This window comes from Wyeomyia smithii, chromosome 2 (assembly GCF_029784165.1).
Source record: "Wyeomyia smithii strain HCP4-BCI-WySm-NY-G18 chromosome 2, ASM2978416v1, whole genome shotgun sequence".
Classification (NCBI taxonomy): Eukaryota; Metazoa; Arthropoda; class Insecta; order Diptera; family Culicidae; genus Wyeomyia; species Wyeomyia smithii.
Window position 1 is genome coordinate 42,980,689 of NC_073695.1, and position 25,159 is coordinate 43,005,847.

The 25,159-nt window shown below is 42.3% G+C and overlaps 1 protein-coding gene across 1 annotated transcript in view; it reads right to left on the reverse strand.

Annotated features, from left to right (window-relative positions):
* Positions 1 to 25,159, reverse strand: part of LOC129721924 (acid sphingomyelinase-like phosphodiesterase 3a) — a 208,316-nt gene that overhangs the window by 120,145 nt on the left and 63,012 nt on the right. Inside the window, exons 3-4 of the mRNA XM_055675038.1 lie at positions 13,386 to 13,454; positions 2,031 to 2,190 (exon numbers count right to left, since the gene is read on the reverse strand). Coding sequence (XP_055531013.1) covers positions 2,031 to 2,190; positions 13,386 to 13,454 — 229 coding nt within the window. The remainder of the gene's footprint in view (positions 1 to 2,030; positions 2,191 to 13,385; positions 13,455 to 25,159) is intronic.

The following is a 25,159-nucleotide window of genomic DNA, read 5'->3' on the forward strand; positions in this document are numbered from 1 at the left end:
ATGTGCTTTTCAAAATGCGGATTTTCTGAGCTCGTGTGCAGATTTTATTGACCTGCAGATGTGTGTAGTTTTTTCCTAGTTTCTATTATTGTCAGAGTCGTCTTATATTTGCGCCGTCTTTCTCAAATTGTGTGCAAATTTTTGTCTGTGGATCGCATTTTTTTTCAAATTGCGGTAGTTTTTTTTTTCAGGTATCAAGAAAAAACTTGAAGATGAAACTTATTAAAAATAGGTTGCGTGCGACTGTGAAGAATGAAAGGCAGTCAAACTTAGCATTAAGTTTCGAGTACGAGTATACTGAAGAAGTTGAATGTTGATTATTTAATTAATAAGTTTTCTGCAAAAAACTCGTAAAGCATAGTTTACAGTTCCAAGCGAAGTGAAAAATTTGACAAGTGAAAAAGCGTAAATTTTCGCGTGCGAAATCTGTCGTGACAACCCGTTTGTGGAACACGCAGGTATTTCACCACCCTGCAGTTTACAGTTTAAGTGAAGTGAAACTCACGAGTTTACACTCCGAGCGAAGTGAAAATTGGCTGCAACTGACAGATTTCGCTTGCTGCTCATTTTTTCACTAGCGCTTGCATGCGTGAAAGAAATAAACCCAAGTGAAAAAGATGAGATCCACAACCATCGATTTCGCTGGATCGAATTTGTTTACAGTTCCAAGCGAAGTGATTTTTTTTGCAGGTTGCATTTTTCACGAGCGTGAAAAAATGAACATGTTGTATGAGATTTTCACTTCGCTTGGAGTTCTAAATAGAGCTTAAGAAAAAATTCTAACAAATCTTTGGTAATTTTTCAATAGCAAATAAATGCTTTTAACTCGTACGATAAAAAACAGTTTTGTTTTATTTTGGGCCCCCCACTATAACTGGGCCCCGGGCCCCCACAATCGTAAATCCGGCCCTGTGCGTAACAATTGGCAAATTATTTTCTCAATCAGGCGATGGCAGAAGAAGGTACAATCTATGAGGGCAGGAATCGTCTCAATCGGTCTATTGTTCTACCGGATGTTCAGTGGGGGGATGTAATTTGGGATTATTATTCCGTAATGAGGGCAGAAAAGTGGAGAATAAATGTCTTACTGTATGTTATTCTTGGCGTTTTTACGCTTACGCTATCAGTTTTTTTCGTAAAATTTTGAGACTGAATGAAAATGATTTAATATGACACTCCCCCAAAATATCTAAAAAATCGACAGCAGCCGAACTTTTTTCTCTAAAAAGTAAAACATATTTGCTAGAAAATTGACAAATTCCCGCATGCTTCAATCTATTTATACCCGAACCCTCCACGTGTTAAATTTTCCCGTTACCTGGCGCCGGTGATGATTGATACCTTCAATGAAGCGAATGACAGCGTTGTTCCGTTTTTGTTTTATTTCATTTTCGGTGTCACATTTTACTACTAGACTCCGACACGCTGTACCCTACGCACGTGGCAACAATACCTTCGTTTGCGAGGCACAATTTGTCTTCATTTCTTCGCGTGTGCTCACCACACAAACTCGCGCAGGCATGTGGCGCTTTCTTCACGTCTGCCAAAACCGGGAAAGACAGTCGGTCCAACCCGGAGATTCACTCGCTGAGCTACTATTTTATTCATAACGCGCATTCCAGGCCCAACATATTCCGGAGCCCTACGTGATCAAATATTCAACGCGCGGTAGATGACGCATAACAGAATCGGAAAAGCGGTCCCCGGTCGATATCGGGTGACACCACGTTAAGGTTGAGATTCGACAGAAATGGGCCATCGGAAATGAAAACTCACTTGAGAGACAATAAAAAAACAACGTGGCAAAGCGGAATTTTTTCATCACCAGGCTTCTCGTGCAATTTTCGCCCCAAAACGATGATTTGATTTATTCGTCTTCGTGAATTTATAGGCACTCGAGATCGATTTCAGTACCGGTAAAGCGCCACTTACCGGGTTGGAAATTGAAAAATGATTTCAAAACAGTACAGGGGTTCGAAAAATTGGCGAAAGGGGAGAGAATTATCCAATCTGTAGCTCTGTTTACTCACCCAGTCCAGAGTACGAATTCGACGTTATCGCCCTGTTTGGATTTCATCGCTTGTGTGGCCGACTCCAGCAGACTCCATGGACTGTCACACATGTAGTCGCCGAAGGTTCCCGGTCGCTTGACGTTGTTCGTGTCGGCACGGTGCTCGTTGTACCAGCAGCCTGGATGGAGGAAGGGAAGAGACAGAAGGATATTTAGACAGTCGTTCTCCGTATTACTGAAAATGAAACAATAAAAGAAATTCCACGAACAGATGGCAAATAAAATCTGGCATAGAACGACTACCCAGAGTTTAGGACTAATCTACTCTGGTATCTTTAGTAAATATTTAAAAGATAATAATGATTTATCGAATAGTGTTACATACGTTAATTATCGTTATTTACTGAATTTATCTTCTTTATTGGCCCTTTTTTATTTTATTCAGTTCTTTTCAAGTTCTAAGAGTAATTTATTTACTCGAATTGTAAAATCTGCGCATGATGGTGAAATTCGATATTATTTTACTAGCAGGATCACAAAATTACATTATCGTGGAACGAACTCTTTTTTTATATAAAGATGGCAAAAATGACAAATATGACAAAAATGTAATAATATATACAACAAAACTAACAAAAAATACAAAAGAGGTGAAGCTGACACATTTGAAAACTAACACGAAAATTGTAGGTTATGACCGAACAAAGGTTTTTGCACCTAAAATGTTGAATACAATTATCACTACACGCAAAAGTTGAAGTCTTGTACAATAATTGTGTCTTCTCGATTCGCACAAATGTTGCACAGAAATCGCACAATAAATGTGTGAAACGCATAATGCAACAGTTGTACTGCGAATACATTGACATAGCTTGAAATCAGAATATGTATCATATACCGACACTTTACTTCTCACATCGAGTGTATTAGTGACTGCTCTTTCACTCTTGCTCGTAGATTTTCCATGTACGTGCGACGAGACTAGATATGTCACATATAGTTTGCAGGTTGATCTTTCGCTTCTTTTTCGGTTCGGGTTGCGACGCGCAAGACGATGTCTCGTCGCTTCACGAAATAAGCGAGACACCCGTGCTGTACATACTAGATGCCAGTGTTGTTAGTCTCACTCATACTGTCGATGCGTGCTTGCTGCTACTCAGGGGAAAGCGTGTGTGCAAAAGACTTGAGAAGCGTAGCATATGTCTCGTTCTCAAGCAGAAAGGAGGAGAAAGGTTTTGCTTCTCGCTCGCTTTGCAATGCTGCTTGATGCCAGCTGAAACTGTTCAGGTGTAGTAGTTTGGAGGTGACAAATACATTGAAAAAAAAAAACGCTAGAGCATTATTTGCGTTATGCCCAACACAACACATTGTACTGGTTCCAAACAACATCAACAATTGCGCTAAAAACGCACAATTTTGTACTGGTTTCGCACCATCCAACTTTTGCGTGTATGGTTATAAACATCTCAAGGACTAGAATCTTCAATATTGAGCATGAAATTGAAGCTACAAAATGGGTGTTTGCTCTCGAAACCACCTACAGAACCTCCCACCCCAACAATTTTCAAGAATTTGAATACGGGAATCAAGAAATATTTGCGTGCTACGGCTCGAAGTTCTAACAGTTGTTGGGGCGTAGAAGACTCCATCAAAAGTATGACCTACTTCTGGAAAGAGTGTTAAGCTAAATATCCAACGCTATCCAATCACTATTTCATGCTTTCTTCATCCGTTCTTGGCTAGGTCAGATTCCATGAAGCTAGAGAAAAGAATATCGGTTATGCATAGCTCCACGACCAGTGCTCGGGCAGTTCGTTTTCAGGTAGAAATAAAGTTGCTCAAGGAGTAAACGATAATCCAAAGCAAGCTTTACAGACTCAAGAAGCACTGGAGATAAAACTGACGCACAGTGCACAGTGGTCCAGGAACGCAATCTAGTGGAACAAAATTAATAACTCCCGATCGTGTTGGTTTTTTTTTGAGAGAGAGTGTTTTCGGCAATGTTTATGAGAATCATCAAGGAATATTTTTGTATGAAAATATTTGTACTAAACGTGTACTAAGCTATACTTAATTTTTTTTCTTCATTTTTTCAATTCAGAAGGATGTTTTTTTTACAAAGTTGTTTATTGGCCAATAATATGAAACACTTCCAAAGACACAACTATTCAAGAAGCAAAAAACTTTTATTTTTATTTTTTAAGTGTACTAACAAACTCTATGAGTTTCTAAGTATAAATCATTTAAACTTTGAACTTTGTCTCAAAAATAGGATGGCTATGGCCTGTTGTTTTTGAGATATTAAAAAAAACGAAAATTTCGATGATATATTTCAAATGTCATATCTCCTTTAGCGCACAAAAGCGCATCCTGAAACTCTCAGGGCTGAAAGAATATTCAACTAGGTGTTTGTAGACAAAACTTCTGCCCGAAACTCCTTGGAGCTTTTGTTCTATGAGAAATTTTGTAAAATTCAACAAAATTAGAAATTAGCGTGCTATTTTTATCGAATATTATGCCAAATGTTTACGGAGATATTGAAAAGAATTAAAAATAACTTTTTTGGTTTAAAAATATTTAGTACAATATTTACAATGAACTTTTCAAGATGCTAATCAATAACGCATAACTGAGTTGTATTCTCTTTACCCATTTTCACCGACAATTTACAGAGTATTAATGTACGGTCCTCTATCATCCGGCATTGTATTCTGCCTCTTGGTACGATGTCAGAAGAAGTTCAAGAGGCACGGAATAAACCTGTCGAAAATTATCGAGAATTTCACTCAAAAAAACTCAACCGCCTAGTGAACATCGAACATGTTTCAAATGCCTTTTACTCACATAAAGCAAAGCCTTGGTGCTACATTTCGATTCGGAACTTGACCTTCTGTTTATTTATACGCAGACTTCGCAGCCGACTGATTAGTGTACAGGACAATTGCGGGGCTAGCGCTACTATCCTACTGACACTAACAGTCTCTCCTGAGCCGAGACTCGAATCTACGACGACTGGCTTGTTAGGCCACCATCGTACCCCGAGAACATGTGGGAACCTTTAACTCACATATGATCTGATGATTTCTCTGAATCACAGAACAAAAGACTATTTAATTGATGTTCTTCCAAGCGAAGTTCAAGATCTTACAGTAGATGGAACATCAAGTTTAAAAATAAAGTTTGAATTTAAAAACTAATGCGTGGACTTTGGAGATGTTTTTGCCTTTCTCCTAGAAAGGTATAGCAATTACTGCAAAAACTAAAGGTATAAAAGTACTCCAAAGGGCCGAATGGCGTATATCACTCGACTCAGTTCGACGAGCTGAGCATTTTTGTATGTGTGTATGTGTGTGTAACGCTCTCCCAATTTCACTCGATTTTCTCAGAGATGGCTGGACCGATTTTCATGAAATTAATTGCAAACGAAAGGTCTAGTTGCCCTATCAGACCCTGTTGAATTTTATTGTAATCGGATTTTTAGTTTCGAGGTTATGTTTAAAAATGTAAAAATCTCGAAACATCATTATCTCAGAAACTACTCTTCCGATTTAAACATAACTAGTTGAAAATGAAACTTTAAAAGTTTCCCAGTTTTATGGTGTTCGAATTATTAAAATCGCATAATAGGGGAACTGCTCCATTATTCATCTCATTAAGCCGATATTCACGAAGAATGCACGGATTAAGCACCAAATTTTCACGAAATCATAGAACAAATAAACTAAATATGCTTACGTGCTCTTATGGAATCAATCAGCATTGTATACTTTACTTTACTTTTACTTTGTTGGCTAACGGACCGTTAACCGGTCTAGGGCCGACCGAATTAGAGATGTGCAGCTTCTTCTGTCTTGGGCAGCCGTTCTCCAGTCTCCTCGTACACCAGCAGATCGTGCATTTCCTTCCACCGCGCACATCCACCGCGTGTGAGGCCTACCACGGAGCCGACGGCCTCTTCCTGGTTCTCTACTGAAGATAGTTTTGGCGGCTCTCTCGTCAGGCATTCTGGCTACATGTCCAGCCCACTGAAGCCTATCCCGCTGTATTACCTTCACTATATCAGCATTTTTGTATACCTGGTACAACTCGTGATTCATGCGTCTGCGCCACTCTCCTTCATCCAGTTTACCGCCAACTATCGATCGCAGAACTTTACGCTCAAAAACTCCGAGCACTCGTCGATCAGCTTCCTTCAGCGTCAATGCTTCATGTCCGTAAAGGGCCACCGGGAGTATCAGCGTCCTATACAGCACCAGTTTTGTGCGAGTTTGCAAACTACGGGACCTTAGCTGGTTACGCAGTCCGTAGAAAGCCGAGTTCGCAGTTGCAACTCGTCGTTTCACTTCAAGGCTCATATCGTTGTCACATGTCACAAGCGTACCAAGATGAACGAATTCGTCAACCACTTCAAATCGTTCCCCATCCATCTCCACCTCAGCACCAACACCACGGGAACTCCCAAGCTCCCTGCCAGCTACCATGTACTTCGTTTTGGCAGAGTTAATTACAAGCCCCAATCTCGCTGCTTCCCTCTTAAAAGGTACGAAGGCCTCTTCCACGGCCTTACGGTTGATACCGATGATATCGATGTCGTCCGCAAAACCAAGAAGCATGTGAGATTTCGTGATGATCGTACCGTTTCTTTCGACGTTTGCTCTTCGTACTGCACCCTCTGCTTCAGTCCATCCAACGTTGCGAACGCGGCTGATGTCTCGCCAGCTATCCGCACGCACGATTTTGATCCCTCCAGTGTCATACGACTCAGCTTTATTAGTTTTGTAGGGAAACCGTGTTCCAGCATGATCTGCCACAGCTCGTTTCTTTTCACTGAATCGTATGCCGCCCTGAAGTCCACAAACAGATGGTGAGTCGGTAAGTTGTACTCCCGGAACTTATCGAGGATCTGTTGCAGGGTGAAGATTTGATCCGTCGTGAAACGCCCCTGCCGAAAACCAGCCTGGTATGCGCCAACAAAGGATTCCGTTAACGGTCTCAATCTGAAGAACAGGATACGGGAGAGCACTTTATATGCAGAGTTGAGCAACGTTATGTCTCGATAGTTGCAACAATCCAATCGATGGCCCTCCTTATAGACAGGGCATATGAGGCCTTCCAACCAGTCGTTCGGCATTTGTTCATCCGCCCAGATCCTTAGTATTATCTGGTGGATCGCATAGTACAGCCGCTCGCTTCCCGCTTTTAGAAGTTCGACCGGAATACCGTCCTTCCCAGCGGCCTTGCCATTTTTCAGCTCACTAATCGCCTTTTCCACCTCCTCCTGTGTTGGTGGCTCCAAAGCGTGTTCGTCACTCATAATCGTCATCCTGTTCCTGCTCTGCTCATCAGGCTCCTCACCGTTCAATAGCGCCTGAAAATGCTCCTTCCACCTGGCTGCAACCGTCGGTTTATCAGTAAGCAGGTTGCCGTCCTTGTCATTACTCATGACCGGCACAGGGAAATTCCTGCTTCTGACTCTGTTGACAGTTCTATAGAATCTCCGCACGTCGTTTTTGTAGAGAAATACGGGTTGTTATCTCAGTGATGGTTTATTGGCAACTAGTTAGATATATAACAGAGCTGGGGGTATTTATAGAAAATTCATTAAACAAAGCTTACTTGGACTTCTTTATACACTAATAGATTAGGTCTGCACATCAACAGTTTTGAGCATAGCTGTCCTCTGCGCTGGAGAGCACCTGCTCCTCGTACTCGCGCTTCTTCCGACGGTGGGTTCTATTTTCGGCAGCTCTTACCACCCTGTACCTCTCTCTGTTCTGACGCGTAGCCGCAGTGAGCATGCGGCTACTGGCACGGTTCTTCTCATCTGTCACTCTCTGGCACTCAGCATCAAACCAGCCATTAGGCTGCCTTCCACGCGTCGTACCTACCACCTCTCTCGCAGTCGTTTCGATGGCGCCGTGGATACTGCTCCACAGCCCATTTATGTCTTCCACTCCTTCCTCCTGCTGTTCTGCGATCCGTTGATCCAGCTCTCTGGCGTATTCTGCTGCCACGCCATCAGCTTTCAAGCGCTGAATATTGAAACGCGTCGTCCTCTCTGTGCGAGATTTCAGCACGTTCGACAACCGTGCGCGGATCTTATAAACGACGAGATAATGGTCAGAGTCAATGTTTGGTCCCCGAAAAGACCTAACATCAGTAACATCCGAAAAGTGCCGACCGTCAATTAGTACGTGATCGATCTGGAAGCAGGCTTCTCCATTTGGATGCCTCCAGGTGTGTTTTCGAATATTCAAACGTGGAAAATAGGAGCTACATATGGCCATTTCTTTGGCTGCGACAAAGTTTATCAGCCTCAGGCCGTTTTCATTGGTTGACGAGTGGAGGCTATACCTTCCATTGACCGGACGGAAGAATTCCTCCCTCCCAACCTGTACATTTGCGTCTCCGATGATGACTTTTACGTCGTGTTTTGGGCACTCGTCATAGATTCGCTCAAGCTTGTCATAGAACTCATCTTTGACTTCATCGGATTTGTCGTTTGTCGGTGCGTAGGTGTTGATTAAACGGTAGTTGAAGAATTCCGCTGCTTTGTCGTCACTGTAGTAGATGTGGTACTTGAAGGAAGTGCGTGCAATAGGGTCTACTGCACGGAATTCTCTTTCTCCGGAATTTGGCCACCGAACCTCCTGAATCGCTGCGATTTTGACTCCCTGCCGCTGTAGTTCTCGGGCAAGCAAGCCAGCCCGCGCCGGTTCATTGAGAGATCGGACGTTCCGAGTACCCAATTTCCAATCGTTTACCTTAATCTTTTTCCGTGTTCGTAGCCAAGGTCTTTGCCGATTGATCCGTTCCGTATTTCTAAATTCGTTGTTCTTGGTTGATGAAAGGTTTCGGTATGCTACCTTACCAGGGTCGCGATACCTACATCCTGCTGATGGGGCTGCCATCTTAGGTGTAGCTGGCGGGATACAGCATTCCATAATTCAGCCGCCCGCTCCGGGTCAGACGCTGTTGTACGCCGCTCCTATGGGGATACAGCCGCGTACAACCCCTTTCCAGTCAGTATACGACCATAGTTTCCACCGGGGTTGGTTACCCGATCTCCGCTAAGGTTACTCGTATTCCGGTCGGCACCACGTGAAGGTTGGGATAGGAGTTGCTGGACAGAGATAAATGACCACATTAGTGTCTAAGTTACACGTGTCCAGCCATTTGCCAACCAGATGCCCGACTATAATATCAAATTTAGAGCTTTTAAGCGAGTTTTTGAGAATTATACTCTATTAGGAATCTAAAGTAAACTAAGAAGAACCCATTCCATGGATTAGCAGATTGGTTTAAGAAGAAAATATGCGTTTTTTCCTGTTTTCAATTGTGTTTTCATGTTGTATGAGATGAATATATGGGCTGAGATGAATAATGGAGCAGTTTCCCTATTTGGCAAAGCTACAGTATTTCAAATTTCTTCAAAATTTTACCTACCCTACTTGTTTTGACAATCCCTTGTATGAGTACAGTGACGTTTCGATTATACCACGATAAAAAATCCAAACTGATTCACCTAGTGGTGAGACCCAGTCTTTCACATTCGAACTTATTATTTACTAGCTGACCCTGCAAACTTCGTCCTGCCCATTTTTGTGTTTAATTTAATAATTTCAAAGTTTCTAAATTTATTGATAGCTTGCGGTTTGCTTCAAGGCTGCAAATGCACGATGAAACGGCCAAAGGAAATGATCAAATTTAAAAGATAAATCGTTTGAAACGATTGGTTATATCGAAATGACAAAATCTTCGACTCTTGGCTTCTGTACATCAATTTTATTCTGAAAATACCCTTACTGGGTTGTATTCGGTCATTTTCAGCTGTTTTTCTGACATCAATTTGATTCCGGAAAAACCCATATTGGGTGGTGTTCAGAGTGATAAATAAATCCAGCAAATAATGATATTTGAAGTTTTTTTTATCTGAAAATTGAAGTGTTCGTGTGAATCTATTTAAACAAATAATAAGTTTGAATGAGAAAGGCTGGACCTCACCGCTAGGTAGATTCTTTGGATTTTTTGCTTATTTTTCGCCGGTCTAGCTCCGCCACTAATGTTGTGTCAATCACCGACGCCCAGGAAAGACCCTAACTTACGACCCGTTAATTAATGAACCGGTGCCAATGGCTTTACTTCCTCATGCGATGGAAAGCGTCATCCCAGAGATTTTTCATCTCAGGAAATTTCCAGTGTCGGCTACGATTACATCTGGATCAGTTGAGTTGGTTGTGAGTGGATCACGCCACTCTACAACCATCGACACACCTATGGCGACGTTACGATTCGAACACAGGCAACCAGCGTGGTTAGCGGAGATGTTACCAACTACCAAAAGTTCTGAATTCAAATTTTTGTCCGTAATAGAACCCCCAACACACTTCTGGACCGTGGATGGACGTAAAAAAGTTTGCGCGTGCAAATTTTAAACCCGAGTAAAGAAAAGAATAAAATTGTCATTTTTCGTTGGTTGGACAACCAAAATGCAGTGTTTAAATAATTAGGTGATTTAACACCCTGTAAATGGTCCCATTCAGTAGTTCCTGTATGGCAAGTGCCAAGAACATTACAGAAATTGAAGAAGAAATAGTCACGGAACGGAAGAAACAGTGAGAAGCAGTGCAGGGCACGCTAAATAAGAAGATCGATCGTCTGCTGCCTTCACACATCATTGACGAAATTATCAATTTGGCTCCCTTGACCCAAGGGAATTTAGTGCATTGGTGAATTTCATAGCGAAATGATGAATTTAATGCGAAGCCTTTTCGACTCGCCAAATTGTCTTTTTTTTCTCGTTAACTTGGCGTTATTTGTTCACGCCAGAGAGAGAGAGAGAGAGAGAGAGAGAAATAGAGAGAGAGAGAAATAGAGAGAGAGAGAGAGAGAGAGAGAGAGAGAGAGAGAGAGAGAGAGAGAGAGAGGAAGAGAGAGGGAGAGAAAGGGAGAAAAAGGGAGAGAGAGGGAGAGAGAGAGAGAGAGAGAGGGAGAGAGAGGGAGGGAGAGAGAGGGAGAGGGGGAGAGTGAGAGAGAGAGAGGGAGAGAGAGAAAAAGAGAGGGAGAGAGAGAAAAAGAGAGGGAGAGAGAGAAAAAGGGAGGAAGAAGAAGAGAGGGAGAGAGAGAAAAAGAGAAGGAGAGAGAGAGAAAGAGGTGATAAAAGAAAAGGTGATAAAAACTGGCAGGAGTTGTGACAAGTTTTGTCAGCCAGAGTTGGCGGTTGAGTCGGAGTGCAATCCATCCCAGTTCCGAGGAACGACGTTCGTCAGAGGGCGACTACCGGGATCCGTCCGACTCTCCCCCTTGGACTTCAGCACAAGGCCACGAGTGGCCGGAATCAACTCCCGGGCGTTTACATCCTTATCGTCGTTCGAACACGTGGGCGTTGTGGAGGCGGTCCACCTGGCTCTGAGGCCTTCTACCTTGCTGCGGCGGATCTTCTGGGTGAGCCAGGTTCGGACTTGCTGTGCGAGCCGTGGGAATCTCCCGACCCGTCGTCATCGATCGGACCGCGTGTCATCGTCATCGTGTCATCAAGATATGTCCCTCTCCCCTTCTTCTGTAAGTCGTTCATCAATGGGGCTCAACGTTCGTCGGTTTGCGCCGTATCGATGATGCGTAATAAATAGTATATAGCATGAATTTCCCTTTTTTTGGTATGAAAAGAACCAGTTACCCTTTCCATGGTATGGAAACCATTTTTTAAAATAGTGGATATCATTTTCCAGGATCGTTTCAAGTACTGGCTGTGTTATAGAACTGGCTGTGTAATAGAATCCCCAACACTCAATAAGAGACTGACTGAAACATTAAGAATATTAAAATAAACAAAAATGACTAATAAAACAACCACTTTCAACATGACAAATAAGATAGAGAGAAAATACAAATCTATCAAAAATCACCGAGCTACAGAGCACAAAATAAAAACGTGAAGAGAAATTTATATGAAAATAAAAAGACGGACATGACAGAATTGAAAAACGAATATCTAAAATTCGAATATATCAGAATTGACAATTGCGATAATAGTGACAAGATGATGATAAAAATAGAACAATGGTCGTAATTATATTCTATTTTTATATGTAGAAGTAACAGAACTAAGCAACATAACAAAAACGACATAAAAATGACATAAAAATTAAAACAAAATATATTACAAAAGTTTGAAAATGACAAAATGACAAAACGATGAAGATATTAAGAAAACAATTATGACGAAATATATGGTGCATTTGTTGAAAAAAAATCTAGTATTTCGATCTTCATGTTTGGTAACAATTTCGAGCCAATTTCTAATTTCTTTTCAGGTCTAATGTTAACCGTGAAAATTCAGGAAAAAAAAAATTGAATATTTTGAATCGGCATTATTCTCAACCATTTTTACGTATTGCTTGAAACTTTCCGTTTCATAATCACTAAAAATATTTACCACGAATGGTAAAAAGTTTTTATTTATTTACAAGAACATATCACAGACTATCGAGACTTTCAGGACTTTGCAAAACGTCTGAGTTATGTTTAATTATTATTTATTATCTACTGCAAACCAGTTAAAAAAATTTGATACATCTCAACACAGCAAAAGTTTGCGAGAAAAATATTGATCAAACAGCAATTCATCGGTGATTATATATTGCTTCGCATACGAGTTTATCATAAATCACGACATGTGCCTTTTTAGTTTTGCTTTTGGTGCGTTTCTTGAAAACGACCAGAAATCAAAACGGCACAAAGCACGAAATTGAAATAAATTTCGCTCTGCCAAATAATTCTTCGTGCCGTTTCGATAAAACTCCCGCTGGAAATCATCGATCTCAGCGCAGCGGTCGTTGTTTTGTTTTATAGTATCATTCTGCTTTCCTTTTTGTTTCTGTGTGCTCCGTTAATTTCGAAAGCTGTTGCGTGCTATAGAATTTTAAGTGACACTTCTACTGTGTTTTGATTTGTTTCTGGGGTATAAATTTTTGCTTAACCGAAAGTTGAGATCTTCATAGCTACTCTATAGCTGGCAAAGAATAAATACCGTACAGCAGTATCGAACGGTTCTTCAGTATAATTCAGACCAAAACTTTAACGGACGTATCGGCTTCTGAAATAGTTAGCTTCTCTTGTCGTCAAAAGTTTCCGTTTCCCGTAACGACATAGTTCTGCTGCCGTTCGGATTGGCAAACCCTTTTTGGGTTGCCGAATCAAATCCAATCACGAATCCGTTGAAATTGGAGCCGCAAAGACTTATTGCACCCACAACAGTACTGAAAATCCGATCCGCAATCACCCTGCTTCGCCCTACCGACCCAAAGAGGCACAAGAGGACAAACAAGTTCCTCTGCCTCTGCTGCTGTGTTACGGTCTAGTGTACTATACTTACTTCGAAAAATATCTCCCTTGGTAGTGTAATACGGTTCGAAATGTAAATCCGTTATGTGCCAGAAATATCCTGCAAACATTGGGAGAAGAAAGAGAGAAAACGGTATAAGAACATGTAAATGTTGAATCCAAATAAAACAGCAAATCGAACTGGTACACATATTCACAATCGCAACCGTCTAGCATATACAACATACATCAGTGAAATAACTGAGCAAAGTTTTTCTCACAAGCAGGAATTGGGAGCTTCATTCCTAACGATTGGCTTCGGCTATATTGGGCTCTCATCATTCTGTTCATCTGCGAAGTCGAGCAATCGATACGTTGTTAGTGCTTGTGCCGACGTTTTTTCTTTCGCTTCTTTTTTGCTTATGGTGTGTGTTTGCAGAAACGAAACACAGATTCCCTCCGAGGAAAAATCTTATTTATTTCTTATTTTTATTGCTTCTCAGGAAAAGATATGGTTTTCGCTTCTGTCCCCCTGTACTTACCGAAGCCCCACCGGAACGTCGTCGTTTGAATATCGATTCTCGTTCCACTGTCACTCACTGCTGGAGCCCATTTACCGAAAAGAGGAAATGTTTTTCATGCCAAGTGCATAATTGGTACTCCAGGCATGTTGACGGTTTTTTTCTCCACTTAGTTCATTAGCGAACTCATACTCCATTCAACCCTGTTGTGTGTAAAATTTGAAAAGATTTGTTGTTCATAGCATGGATTTTTTTAAATAGGGAACACCAAAGAAAAAAATGCACTTTGAACTCAACACTCACTGTACGGAAGGAAAACTATCTGGTTTTAAATTAAGATTTTTTTCTCATCTCTTTTCACCGGGAAACCAAGCAACAAAAGGAACAATACGCGATGCGGATGCTGATTTAAATAACAATCTGCTCTTAAAGTGCGCAACACTTGCATTCACTGCCTGACCTGTCGTGTCCTGCCTTTTCCCGATGGGAGCAGAGGTCGTCAGGGCGGAACCTCGTGCCCCATTACTATCAGCTGAAAATGAGCGGAGAAGATCTTTTGTGCGCTTCCTGGAATGTCATCCCATTCCCGAGCCATTGTCTTTTGGTCTGATCTCAAAAACCTCCGCTTCCGACAGCCGCTTTTGCGCGGCTATTGTTCGTTTTTCTTTTCCGGTCCCACTCGACCATGGCGCGCGGGAGGCATGAACTTTTGGAAACCTTAGCTTCCATTCCGCGGAACTGTAGTTCACACCTTGCTCGCTATGTGTTTGCTGTCTTCGACAGACGGAGAGTAGAAGTCTTTGCCTTTCGACGGCTAAACAATTGAGCTTTTCACCGCTGATTCGTTTCCTGCCTGGCAAGATGAAAACCAGTTCACCAGGGTGACACGGATTGTGTTTGCTGCTGCTCGTCTTTTTTTTTCTCTTTTATTGGGGATTTTTTGTCCGCTTCTGCTAATTCCTAAGGTTGAATCCGTAAAAGATACGGTTGGTTTCTGAAGCTCTGAAGCATTTTGCTACTTGTTCAAGGCGACAACCGAACAGCTGAAACCACCTTCGTCAAGAGGAAGTTCTTTTCTTCTTCTTTTTTCTTTGTTGGTCTTTGTTTCAAGGATAACAATCATCATCATCTAAGGAAGTGAAAGAATAGTCGGAGCGAAATCTTTTCAAGCGATACGATGAAGATTCGAGGATTGTAAGGAATCCACTTTTTCGCGTCGCCATTGTACGGTATAATGTTTTGCTTTGAGATTCAACACATTTCCTTTTAATTTGTGTCGTTACCGCAAAGGTTAGGGATTTCATTCGATTATGTCTCTTCAGAGGGTTGTTCAAGCTCGCTTCTCGTAAGCATTGTGGAGTTTTCCATTTGTTTAAATTGTGAGTTATTCGAGCGCATTACAGCAATAGTAGAGCTATTCGAAATTTAGAGATGAACAACCAAGCGTTCACCTCGCTCTCGGAGACCAATGGAGGCGCTTGATATTGTATAAAGATCTGTATACCAAAACAATAGTTCTAATTTAGTTTCCAAATCTTGTTCCAAATTAAGAGAAATCATTCTGATTGCTAAGCCAGACCAAAGTATAAATCAACATTAAAGGTTTCATCTTAATATTAATGAAGTCGGAGTCTGAATTATTCTTCAACACCAAATGAAATTTAAACAGAATTTCAAATCCACTCTGAGTGAGAATGAACAGCGTAATTTTCGCATTTTGTGAAAAGTTTTTCAAGCCATGATCAGAATTTTGCACACGATATCGAATCCTATTCCATACACATCTGATTTCTCATCATCATTATCATCACAATTAGCATTAAGTCTTATCATTAGTTAGTAAATATTTTCGAATTTTCCACGCTATTAATAACAAAACCTTCCTCATGTGAAAGCTTATTCCACGTACGTCCCCCTTCGCAGTCGTTTTGCAAATTCGATGAAGAGCCCTGCTGGTTGAATTTGAATATTAACAATGTTAGAGAAAATCAAATTTGAATAAATTAACTTGCACTAGAGATGTCAGCACATGATCGAAAACATATTAGTTGCCATCGGGTGAAAGCGGTAAGGCTGCTTTCCTATTCTGCAAAGTGGCGTAGGCCGGGCTGGTGACAGGAAGTGGTTCTACCAACCTCAAACATGACCGATGGAGTCGGCCGGCGTAACACAGCTGCGGGCCTGTTAGTATTACATTTGTGTGTGCATCTGTCGGAGAACCCGGAGCAATTATGTTGATGTCGGTTGAGGTTGAACCGTTCGAACGAGGCTTCGGCAAGCTGCTCGATAAACGGTTCTGCGATGAGAGAAGCTAATGAAACCATTGAAGCCTGGTATTTTAGCAACCAAGAGCAAGAAATAGATACACGAAGAAACGAAACTGCAAAATATTGTTTCGGTTGTGCACTCAAACGCCTGTTTTAAGCTGAGGCAAAGTCACTTGCACCATGTCAACACCGATCACGTACTGGCCGTTTGTCCGATCCACAAGTGCATTCCATTTACTCGATTTCGACTGCAGATAATAGGTTTCGAGCATCGATTTACCACGTTCGGGTCGGTAAAGAAGCCGGAAAAGGCTGCACGGAGTAAGTCACGAAAAACGTGCCCTTTGTGCTTTCGAATTTTGCACTTTTTTCTCCTGCTTCCCGGAGCTAGAAACACGAGAAGCCAATTTGCACTGCCTTTGATGGGGACAAGAACTGCTAAAAGGTTACAAGAATTCACGTGTTTACACGAGCGGACTCCTGTCGGCTAGTGACAGCGTTTGAGTGGAAAGATAAGAGCTGTGTGGGAACGGGTCGGTGAACGTGTCATTTGAGAAAACCAGGCCCCGGCACAGTCAGCAGAATCGAAACCAGCGGAAATGCAGCGAGAAAACGTTAGCTTTTTCCACAAACTTGGGCTTCCACTTCCTGAAATGTCGGACAAGTGACCCGAGATGTCGCACACAGGAAAGTGATCCTTCCGGGTCTTCCTCGTCGTCGTCGTCGTCAGGTGCCTCAGATCAGTGGCAGGGCAGCGGTGGTAGACGGAATTAAAAGTATATGCTCAATTTAATTAAACCTGTGCGGACGGGGAAATACGTGTGTGTGTGTATGCGAGTGGTGCCAGTGACATTCCGAGCGATTTCACCGGACTAGGGGGGGATTTGTTAAATGGAGTAGAAGGAATGCAGATCCAGCTGTGAACTGAAACGGCGATAAAGCTTTTTCTGTTCTGCGGTTCGGTTGGTGGTTGGAATTTGGAGTATATGTGTGTGTGTGTGTATAAATAAATATTCAGTCTTTTTTTTTTAAACTTGATGAATTTAACTCGCAACTCGGTTGTAATTCCAGCTCGCTGAAATTGTTTACGCCCTTATAGCTCCGCTAATGGATATTTATGGCAGCTTCGGTGTAATATTTCGGAAGAGTATGTATGTTTCAAAGTTTGTTTTTTTTTTTTGAAAGGCATGGCATCTCACATGATTTGTGTTTGGTATTTAGATTTCTAGAAATAATTTGGTTGAAAATTGTTCTATATTAATCTGCTCTGTTTAACGTTTCACTCATAAACAATCTGATTCGAACGGTTATTCTGGATTCTGATCAAAGTATGAAATGAAGAATGGTATGATACATACTTAATTTTAACTCAGAACAGTAGTTTCGTATAGAATTATTTCCTTCTGCTTCCTCTTATCTTGAGCTACAGCAGAGTCCTGTATTTTTATCAGATTTCGTCTCCAAATGTTAATGTACAGGGCTAGCGTTACTTAAACATAAAACGACTGGCTTGTCAGGCCAGCATCGTACCTCAAGACCAGCTTGAACGTAAAAAATAGTGCGGTTTCGAAATAAACTCTCGAAAGTCATTTCAGTTACCTTTGAGGTGCCCCAGGGTTAGCATTTGGAACCACTTTCTTTTGCTTTGTATGTGAATTGCTTTTCCTCCATACTTAAAAAACTAAAATACTAATTTACGCAGACAAAATGGAACTTTCCGTGAAAATCAGCAATTCCAGAGTGACACAAACTAGAATTGGATTGCATTTCCTTTTCCATCGTATTAAGCACGTTGCATCTATTTCACTCTGCATCTGCGGTTGAGCATTCTTATATAAGTCCTACGTCAAATCTCGAAAATTTTCGGAATTTTGTGAGCTTTGAACGAAAATGTGCTACAATTCCCAAAAACGTATGCCTCGATGATGTAGAACCTAAATCCGACTCTAACACGTGTGAAATGTTTGCCCAGTCTTTCGCTTTTGTGTTTGCCGATAATACTACATTTGATCTCGATGCTCAGACTGCTCTGTTCCTGTCGATTTGCTGGACCTAGATTAATTTCACCTTTCTGCTGAAACGATGAAAGCTGCTGCAAAAAAGTTAACCCTTTCCCGCATATGGTGACTCTAGAGCACCAAGAATTGTAATGACCATACCTCGACAAAAAATATATTATTTTGAATTCTTTTTTTTTATACAAAATCTTGCATTTCTAATGTACTCTCAACTCGGCATATCAAATGTCAGATTGATTCAATGTTTGAACTGTTATCAAGAAAACTACAGAAGAAAGTCCGAATTTTACGATAAAAAAATAATGTGTGTTTTTAGCAACTGTTTTTCTATAACATTCATTATTCGTTTTTATAATAAAAATAACTTTTACGTAGATCTATTGTTCACTGAGTGTAACGGTCCATAAAATTAACAATTTTTGTTCTTGTTCACTTGTTCCATAAGTTTTCAAATGGTGCCTTAGAGCACCACTGGGCATATAGGAGACAAAAAAAGACCGATGGCTTTAAATAAACTGTATACCTGATTTCATTTTTTAGCTGGCCGTTTTTCTCACTACGTGGTGATTCTAGAAGGAGGTGAATCAGAAGCTAATGAGATGGGAAGTAACATTGAAGATGAAGTCGCTATGTTTGCAATAGATCCATTACCCGATGAAGTTCATAAGTATTTTTCCGAGACAAACGAGGCAGAAGTAGAGACACCAGCAAAACGGGCCAAGAAAGAAATGAAAGTGGGTCTAAAGGCATTGAAAGCGGACCAAAAACGAAAACTTACCATTTCTGGGAAAAGCAGCAAGCCAAAATCTAGGTACATGGCAACTCAGAGATGAAGAAAATAGGAGAACTCGGATATGACAAGCTCTTCAAAATTCGTCCTTTCATCGATGCAGTGAGAGCCAATTTTCTTGCCTAGAAAATTCCTTACTCCATAAAAAATGTATCATCAAATAGTCAGTCAGTCAAGTTTTTTTTTTTCAAAAACTACGTTGTTTTCATAATTTGCTATAGTATTTGAGTAAATACTTCAAAAAGTATCAGAAAATTCCGTTTAAATGGGGCGAAGCTATGAGGAAAGTTGTGTTTCGAGCAGTTTCGATCTAATTTTCTTAGTTTTGGGAACTATGATTGCCCTATTCGGAAACTACAGAAACTCGAAAACAACAGAGCTCAAAAAACTCTTGTATAATTGTGGTTTGTAGGATGAATTTGTTTTGCCGGAAATATTTTGATGTTTGTCATAACACTCAAACCAGTTGGAAAACTCATTGTGGGGCAAAAGTACTAAATAATGAAAAATACAAATAATGGAAAATACAAGGCCAATATTTATATTTATTGCAACTGGGATGATGTCCACAGATCGGAAAATGGCCCAGACGCCATTTTGAATTTCAAGATGGCGACTTCCGGTTTCTAGAAAGCAACCAAATGTCCAGAGAATGGATAACGACCCCAGACACCATTTTTGATTCCAAAAGGCGACTTCCGGTTTCTGGAAAACAACAAAATGTGATCAAACACTAGGTAATATGGGTATTTTCGGAATCGGGATGATGCTCTGAGACCATCAAATGACCCCAGACGCCATTTTGGATCCCAAGATGTCGATTTCCGGTTTTTAGGAAACCACCCAGAATGGTCGAGTACCCCCCTATATGTGTATATCTTAAAATCAAATGACGCCCTGAGACCGGAAATCGACTTCAGACGCCATTTTCTTATTCTAGATGGTGACTTCTGGTGTCGTATTCAGGTTTTGTAGTGGAATCTCGTCAGGAAGGTCTATTTTTTGGATTTATCACCAAAACACCCAAACATATCCCCAGAAAACCGAATTTCCGGAAGTAAGAAAATTATTTCGGGGCACCGCTCTAACGCAGCCAAAAAGAATAAGTGCAAAACCAGCGAAAAACAATTAACTTTTTCAAGCATAGTGTAATAAATACACTGTTCATACAGTGCGAACTTTTGCCCCGTAAACTGCGTACTTTTGCCCCGCATGCTGGCTAAAAGTTCGCATCTGAGTATTTTTTCTGGAAAGGGAAATTCTCATGCTACAAACAAAATTCGGAAAACTCTGGTAATGAATTTTGAAGGTGAAAGGTTCATGTACCGCTTGGAAACAAAACCGAATTTTATGATAGTTGTTTGCAATAGTTCTGTTGCAAAAACAGTACGCACTTAGTACTTTTTTTGCCCCTCACTACTCTATATCGCACATGGAACAAAAAGTTAAAATCGACGTAATCTATTTGAAGGCAGCATTTGATCATCCCATATATATTATTAATATTGTTAAAAAAACCTTCGTCACAGTTTTCAAACACCTTTGGTGTTCCACAAAGTAGCAAGTTAGGACTTTTGCTGTTTACGCTGTTCTTCAATGACGTTTCCTTACTGCTGGATGTTGGCTGTAAACTAGTATACGCAGACGATCTTAAGCTGTATTTGATAATACGCTCCATCGACGACTGTCGGCGGCTACAAGAGCATTTGGATAAATTTGTTTATTGGTGTCGCAAAAACTGGATGAGCATTAATAAGTGTCAGGTGATTAACTTTCACCGCAAAATTAATCCAATTGTATTCAACTATCAAATTGGTAATCAAGACCTAACAAGTATTGACCACATTAGTGACATTGGAGTTTTGATGGATACTAAACTTACGTTTAATTTGCACCGTACCAACTTAATCGCTTAAGCCACGAAACAACTTGGTATCGTTTCGGAAATTGCTCGCGACTTTATGGATCCCCATTGCTTGAAGGCGTTATATAGTGCTCTCGTTCGGCTACTCCTCGAAAATGGTAAGTTATATGTAAACAGGGCGGGTTTTGCTCAAACTCGACTAGATATTGGTAGCACTCTCTCATAGTTTAACGAAACTTTGTGGGTGTGTAGGCCTCACTAAATTTAGTAACTTTGCATAAATGTTGTTTAGTAAATTTATCTAAGGTGTCAGAGGGGAAAAGAAATGCCAAACAGAAAATAATTGAGATGAAAAAGTATGCCCTGTAAGTAGATGTATGCATATAACTCAAAGCAAAGAAAAAGAGAAATAAAATAAATTGAAACATGAAACCACCATCCTGAACTATGAACAGAAATAACCATTCAGAAATAGGGAAAGAAAAAGTAGAAGGGTGGTATCCAAGACACGACCGCATTATTGACGTTAAACTACAATAGTTTTATAATTCCTTTTAAGACTCTGTTTGATTTGAGCTCGTTTTACGTTTGGCGTGGTTCGATTTTGGTACACATGTGCCAAAAACGAGCGAATATGTTTAATCTTTTTTTTTTCAGTTTTCTTGATTTTTTCAACCAATTTATGCTTAACATCCTTCAAAAGAAAGATATGTTGGTTCTTTATGTTGTCGAAGCGGATGACCGGAATCGTTAAAATGGTTCCTGAGAAATCGCCGGGACATGCTCCGGTAATATAATGATTATAATCAAAGTAGTATTATACCTCTAATTACTCGGGTGGTAATATCAAGTATCTAGGTAGTCAGCATAAGATTCATCAAGTGACACCTCAAATGACTTGGAACTTAAACTAGTTTATTGGTGGCCATATCTACTGTTAAGGTCGTCTTTGGCCATTTAGAAAGTCACGAAAAGATACCTGTCATTTTTGGCAGGGTTCGATTTTGGCAACAGAAAATATTCTGACGTGTTGGCAAAATCGGACGGGCTCTGTGTTTTGTTTATTAATTTGCAGAACTCTATTTTAGATTAAAAAAGAAATTCTCTTTAACATTGATGAATACCCTTAGTTCGAATACAGTCAATTTTCTCTAATACACGAAAAGGCAAGCTTCTATAAAATAATAAATTGGGTACGATTTAGTAGAAATAAAACTTCCTTCTGTATCTATTTGTCTTGTGAAAGATGGCTCACCGCTGAAAAAAACGGAGTGTAGAGTTCAAAAATGAACAACGCATTTTATCTCTACGATGCACCAAATATAAATCCCCTGCTATCTGCCTCTAACGACACGTACAGAATTTTGTTGTCTCCGGTGGCGCAGCGTATTTTGCGGCACCCGAATCATATTGAATACTGATATTTGCTACTATTCGAAACAACAGGAAGAAGAAGACAATTCAAATGACAATTCGATTGTGTTCCAGATCGCAAAACGACACCTACGCATTAAGCAAACACGCTTCACTGTGCGTCGTGTAATGTAGTCTTAACTTGGCTTGGCTGCACACGAATTAATATCGAGTTCTGTCCCGACCCACTTAAACCCCTCCAGTCTCCAGCCCTGGTCTTTCCGAAACGACGGTTAAGTATTACGTCGGGGAGTGGCTTTTGTGCGTGATGCACCCTCTTTACTCTTATAACCTCCTAGCTAACTACCTGGAGACTGGTAATTAGCGGCGTGTTGGTGGTTGACCCGCCACACACGTTGCGGCTCCAAGACAGTCTGAGAGGCGGCCGCACAGACCGCGTTCCAGATGTCCGGGTCGTCGCACATCCTCCGGACTAGATTGTCCGGAGTAGTGCCAGGCCCGCTCACAGTCATCATGTCGCTCCTCGCTCGTACGAAACGGGGGCATACGAAGAAGATATGCTCAGCAGTCTCCTTATCCTCCACGCACTCGGGACACATGGGGGACCCGGCGTATCCGAATCTGTGCAGATATTGCCTGAAACAACCATGGCCTGACAGGATTTGTGTCAGGTGGAAGTTCACTTCACCATGTCGTCTCCCGACCCAGCCGGATATCTCCGGTATGAGTCGGTGCGTCCATCTGCCCTTTGTGGAGTTGGACCATTCCCGCTGCCAGCGGAGCATCGAGAATGACCTTCTGGTACCTCGTATGCCCCTTGTGTCACGTTGGTCGAAACACTCTCTGTCCTCCTTGATGGCGATGCTGATAGGCATCATGCCGGACAAGACACAGATTGCATCGTATGACACCGTACGATACGCACTCGCAACTCTCAGGCACATGAGCCTGTAGGTACTTTCTAGTTTACCCCGTAACTGTTAGTACCTAGCGCTCTGGATCACACTGGCCCACCATACCTAAGTATGGACGAAACCACGCTGGCAAGAAGTCTTCGCTTGCTGCCATAAACCGCTGAGCTGTTGGACATCGTACGAAATAGTGCTGCAATAACCGATGAGGCCCTCTTACAGGCATAGTCGACGTGACTCCCGAACGTGAGCTTGTCGTCCACCATAACCCCCAGAGCTTCAGGGATCGCTTCGAGGTGATGGTGCAGTCTCCGACTCTGGCTACCACCTGTTGCTCCGATTTACGATTGTTCACAACCGTGACCTCCGTCTTATGATGCGTGAGCGCCAGTTTCCTGGAGCGCATCCAGTCCTCGACCTTGCGTATACAGTGCGCTGCCGTCAACTCGACCTCCTCGATAAACTCGCCGTAAACCTCCAGCGTTATGTCGTCTGCAAAGCCGACGATCACAACCCCTACAGGGAACTTGAGTTTCAACACTCCGTCATACATGACATTCCACAACACCGGGCCCAGGATAGAACCTTGCGGAACTCCTGCGGTAATTGGGACGCACTTCTGACCCTCCTCCGTGTCGTAAACAAGTACTCGATTCTGGAAATAATTTTCCAGAATCTTGTGCAGCGACACCGGTACATTGATGCTCCTGAGCGCGAGCGCTATGGAGTCCCAACTGGCACTATTGAACGCATTCTTCACGTCGAGCGTGACAATTGCGCAGTAGCGTATTCCCATTCTCTCGCGCTGGATTGCTACCTCCGCCGTCTTGATGACGGAAGAGATTGCATCCAGCGTGGACCTGCCCTTCCGGAAGCCGAACTGGTTACATGCCAGACCGTGTACACCCTCCGTGTACCTCAGCAGTCTGTTGAGGATGATCCTCTCAAGCACCTTGCCCGCGGTGTCCAGCAGACAGATGGGCCTACATGCCGGTGGGTCCGCTGGCGGTTTCCCAGCCTTCGGCAATAAGACCAGTCTCTGCCGCTTCCACTTGTCAGGAAAAAGACAGTCATCCAGGCACCTCTGCAAGACTGCCCTGAACAGCCCGGGGGCCGTTTTTATCGCCAGCCTGATCGCCAGGTTTGGGATACCAACCGGTCCCGGTGCCTTGCTCACCTTTAGGGATTTGGCGATCACGATGAGTTCCTCATTCGTAACCCTTGCCACCTCCCCTGCCTCGACACGGCTGTCGTCGCTCACGGATTGGATGCTCGGCAGGTTGGCCGACCATCCCTGGTCTATGTCTGAGATACTGGAGCGTCGGATATGAAACTCGACCGCCGGAGGCCAAGGACTTGGCTCGTGGCGCGGAAAGAGTCCCTCGATGATACGCTCTAGCATCGCTGGTGATCGCTCTGCAGGCGCCGGCGCGCCTTTAGTCTTGGCCATTACGATCCTGTAGACGTCACCCCACGGATTTGTATTGGCACTCGCACATAACCTATCAAAGCTAGTTCTCTTGCTGGCCTTTATCGCACTCTTTAGCATCGATCTTGCCGAACTGAATGCTGCGCGGCGCCTGTCCTCTCTTCTTTGTTTCGCGCACACTGCATCCTCCGTCTTGCACGAAGGCACGCACTGCGAAGGTCGGCTATTGCGTCCGTCCACCAGTAAACTGGTGGCTTTCCATTCCTTGGTTGGCGAGTCCTAGGAATGGTGTCGTCGCACGCCCGCGATAGCATAGCAACTAGTTGGTCAGCAGTCGGGCGGAGCCAACTGCCCCCCTCGCGCTCCCTTCTCATTGCCTCTTCGAATACCTCGGCATCAAAGTGCGATGTCTTCCGCGAACGGTCGGAGTGTTGACTCTACCCGTCGCATGCCGCCTCTCGTTGTTGTCTACACTATAACAGACCGACTGGTGGTCGCTAGTAGTGTAGCCATCGTCTACACTCCAGTTCTTAATCAGTCCTGGGCTGGAGAACATCACGTCGATGATCGACTCCGGACCATTTCTGCTGTATGTACTTTTGTTCCCAACGTTGGCCAGATCTAGGTTGAGCTTTGCTAAAGCCCCCAACAG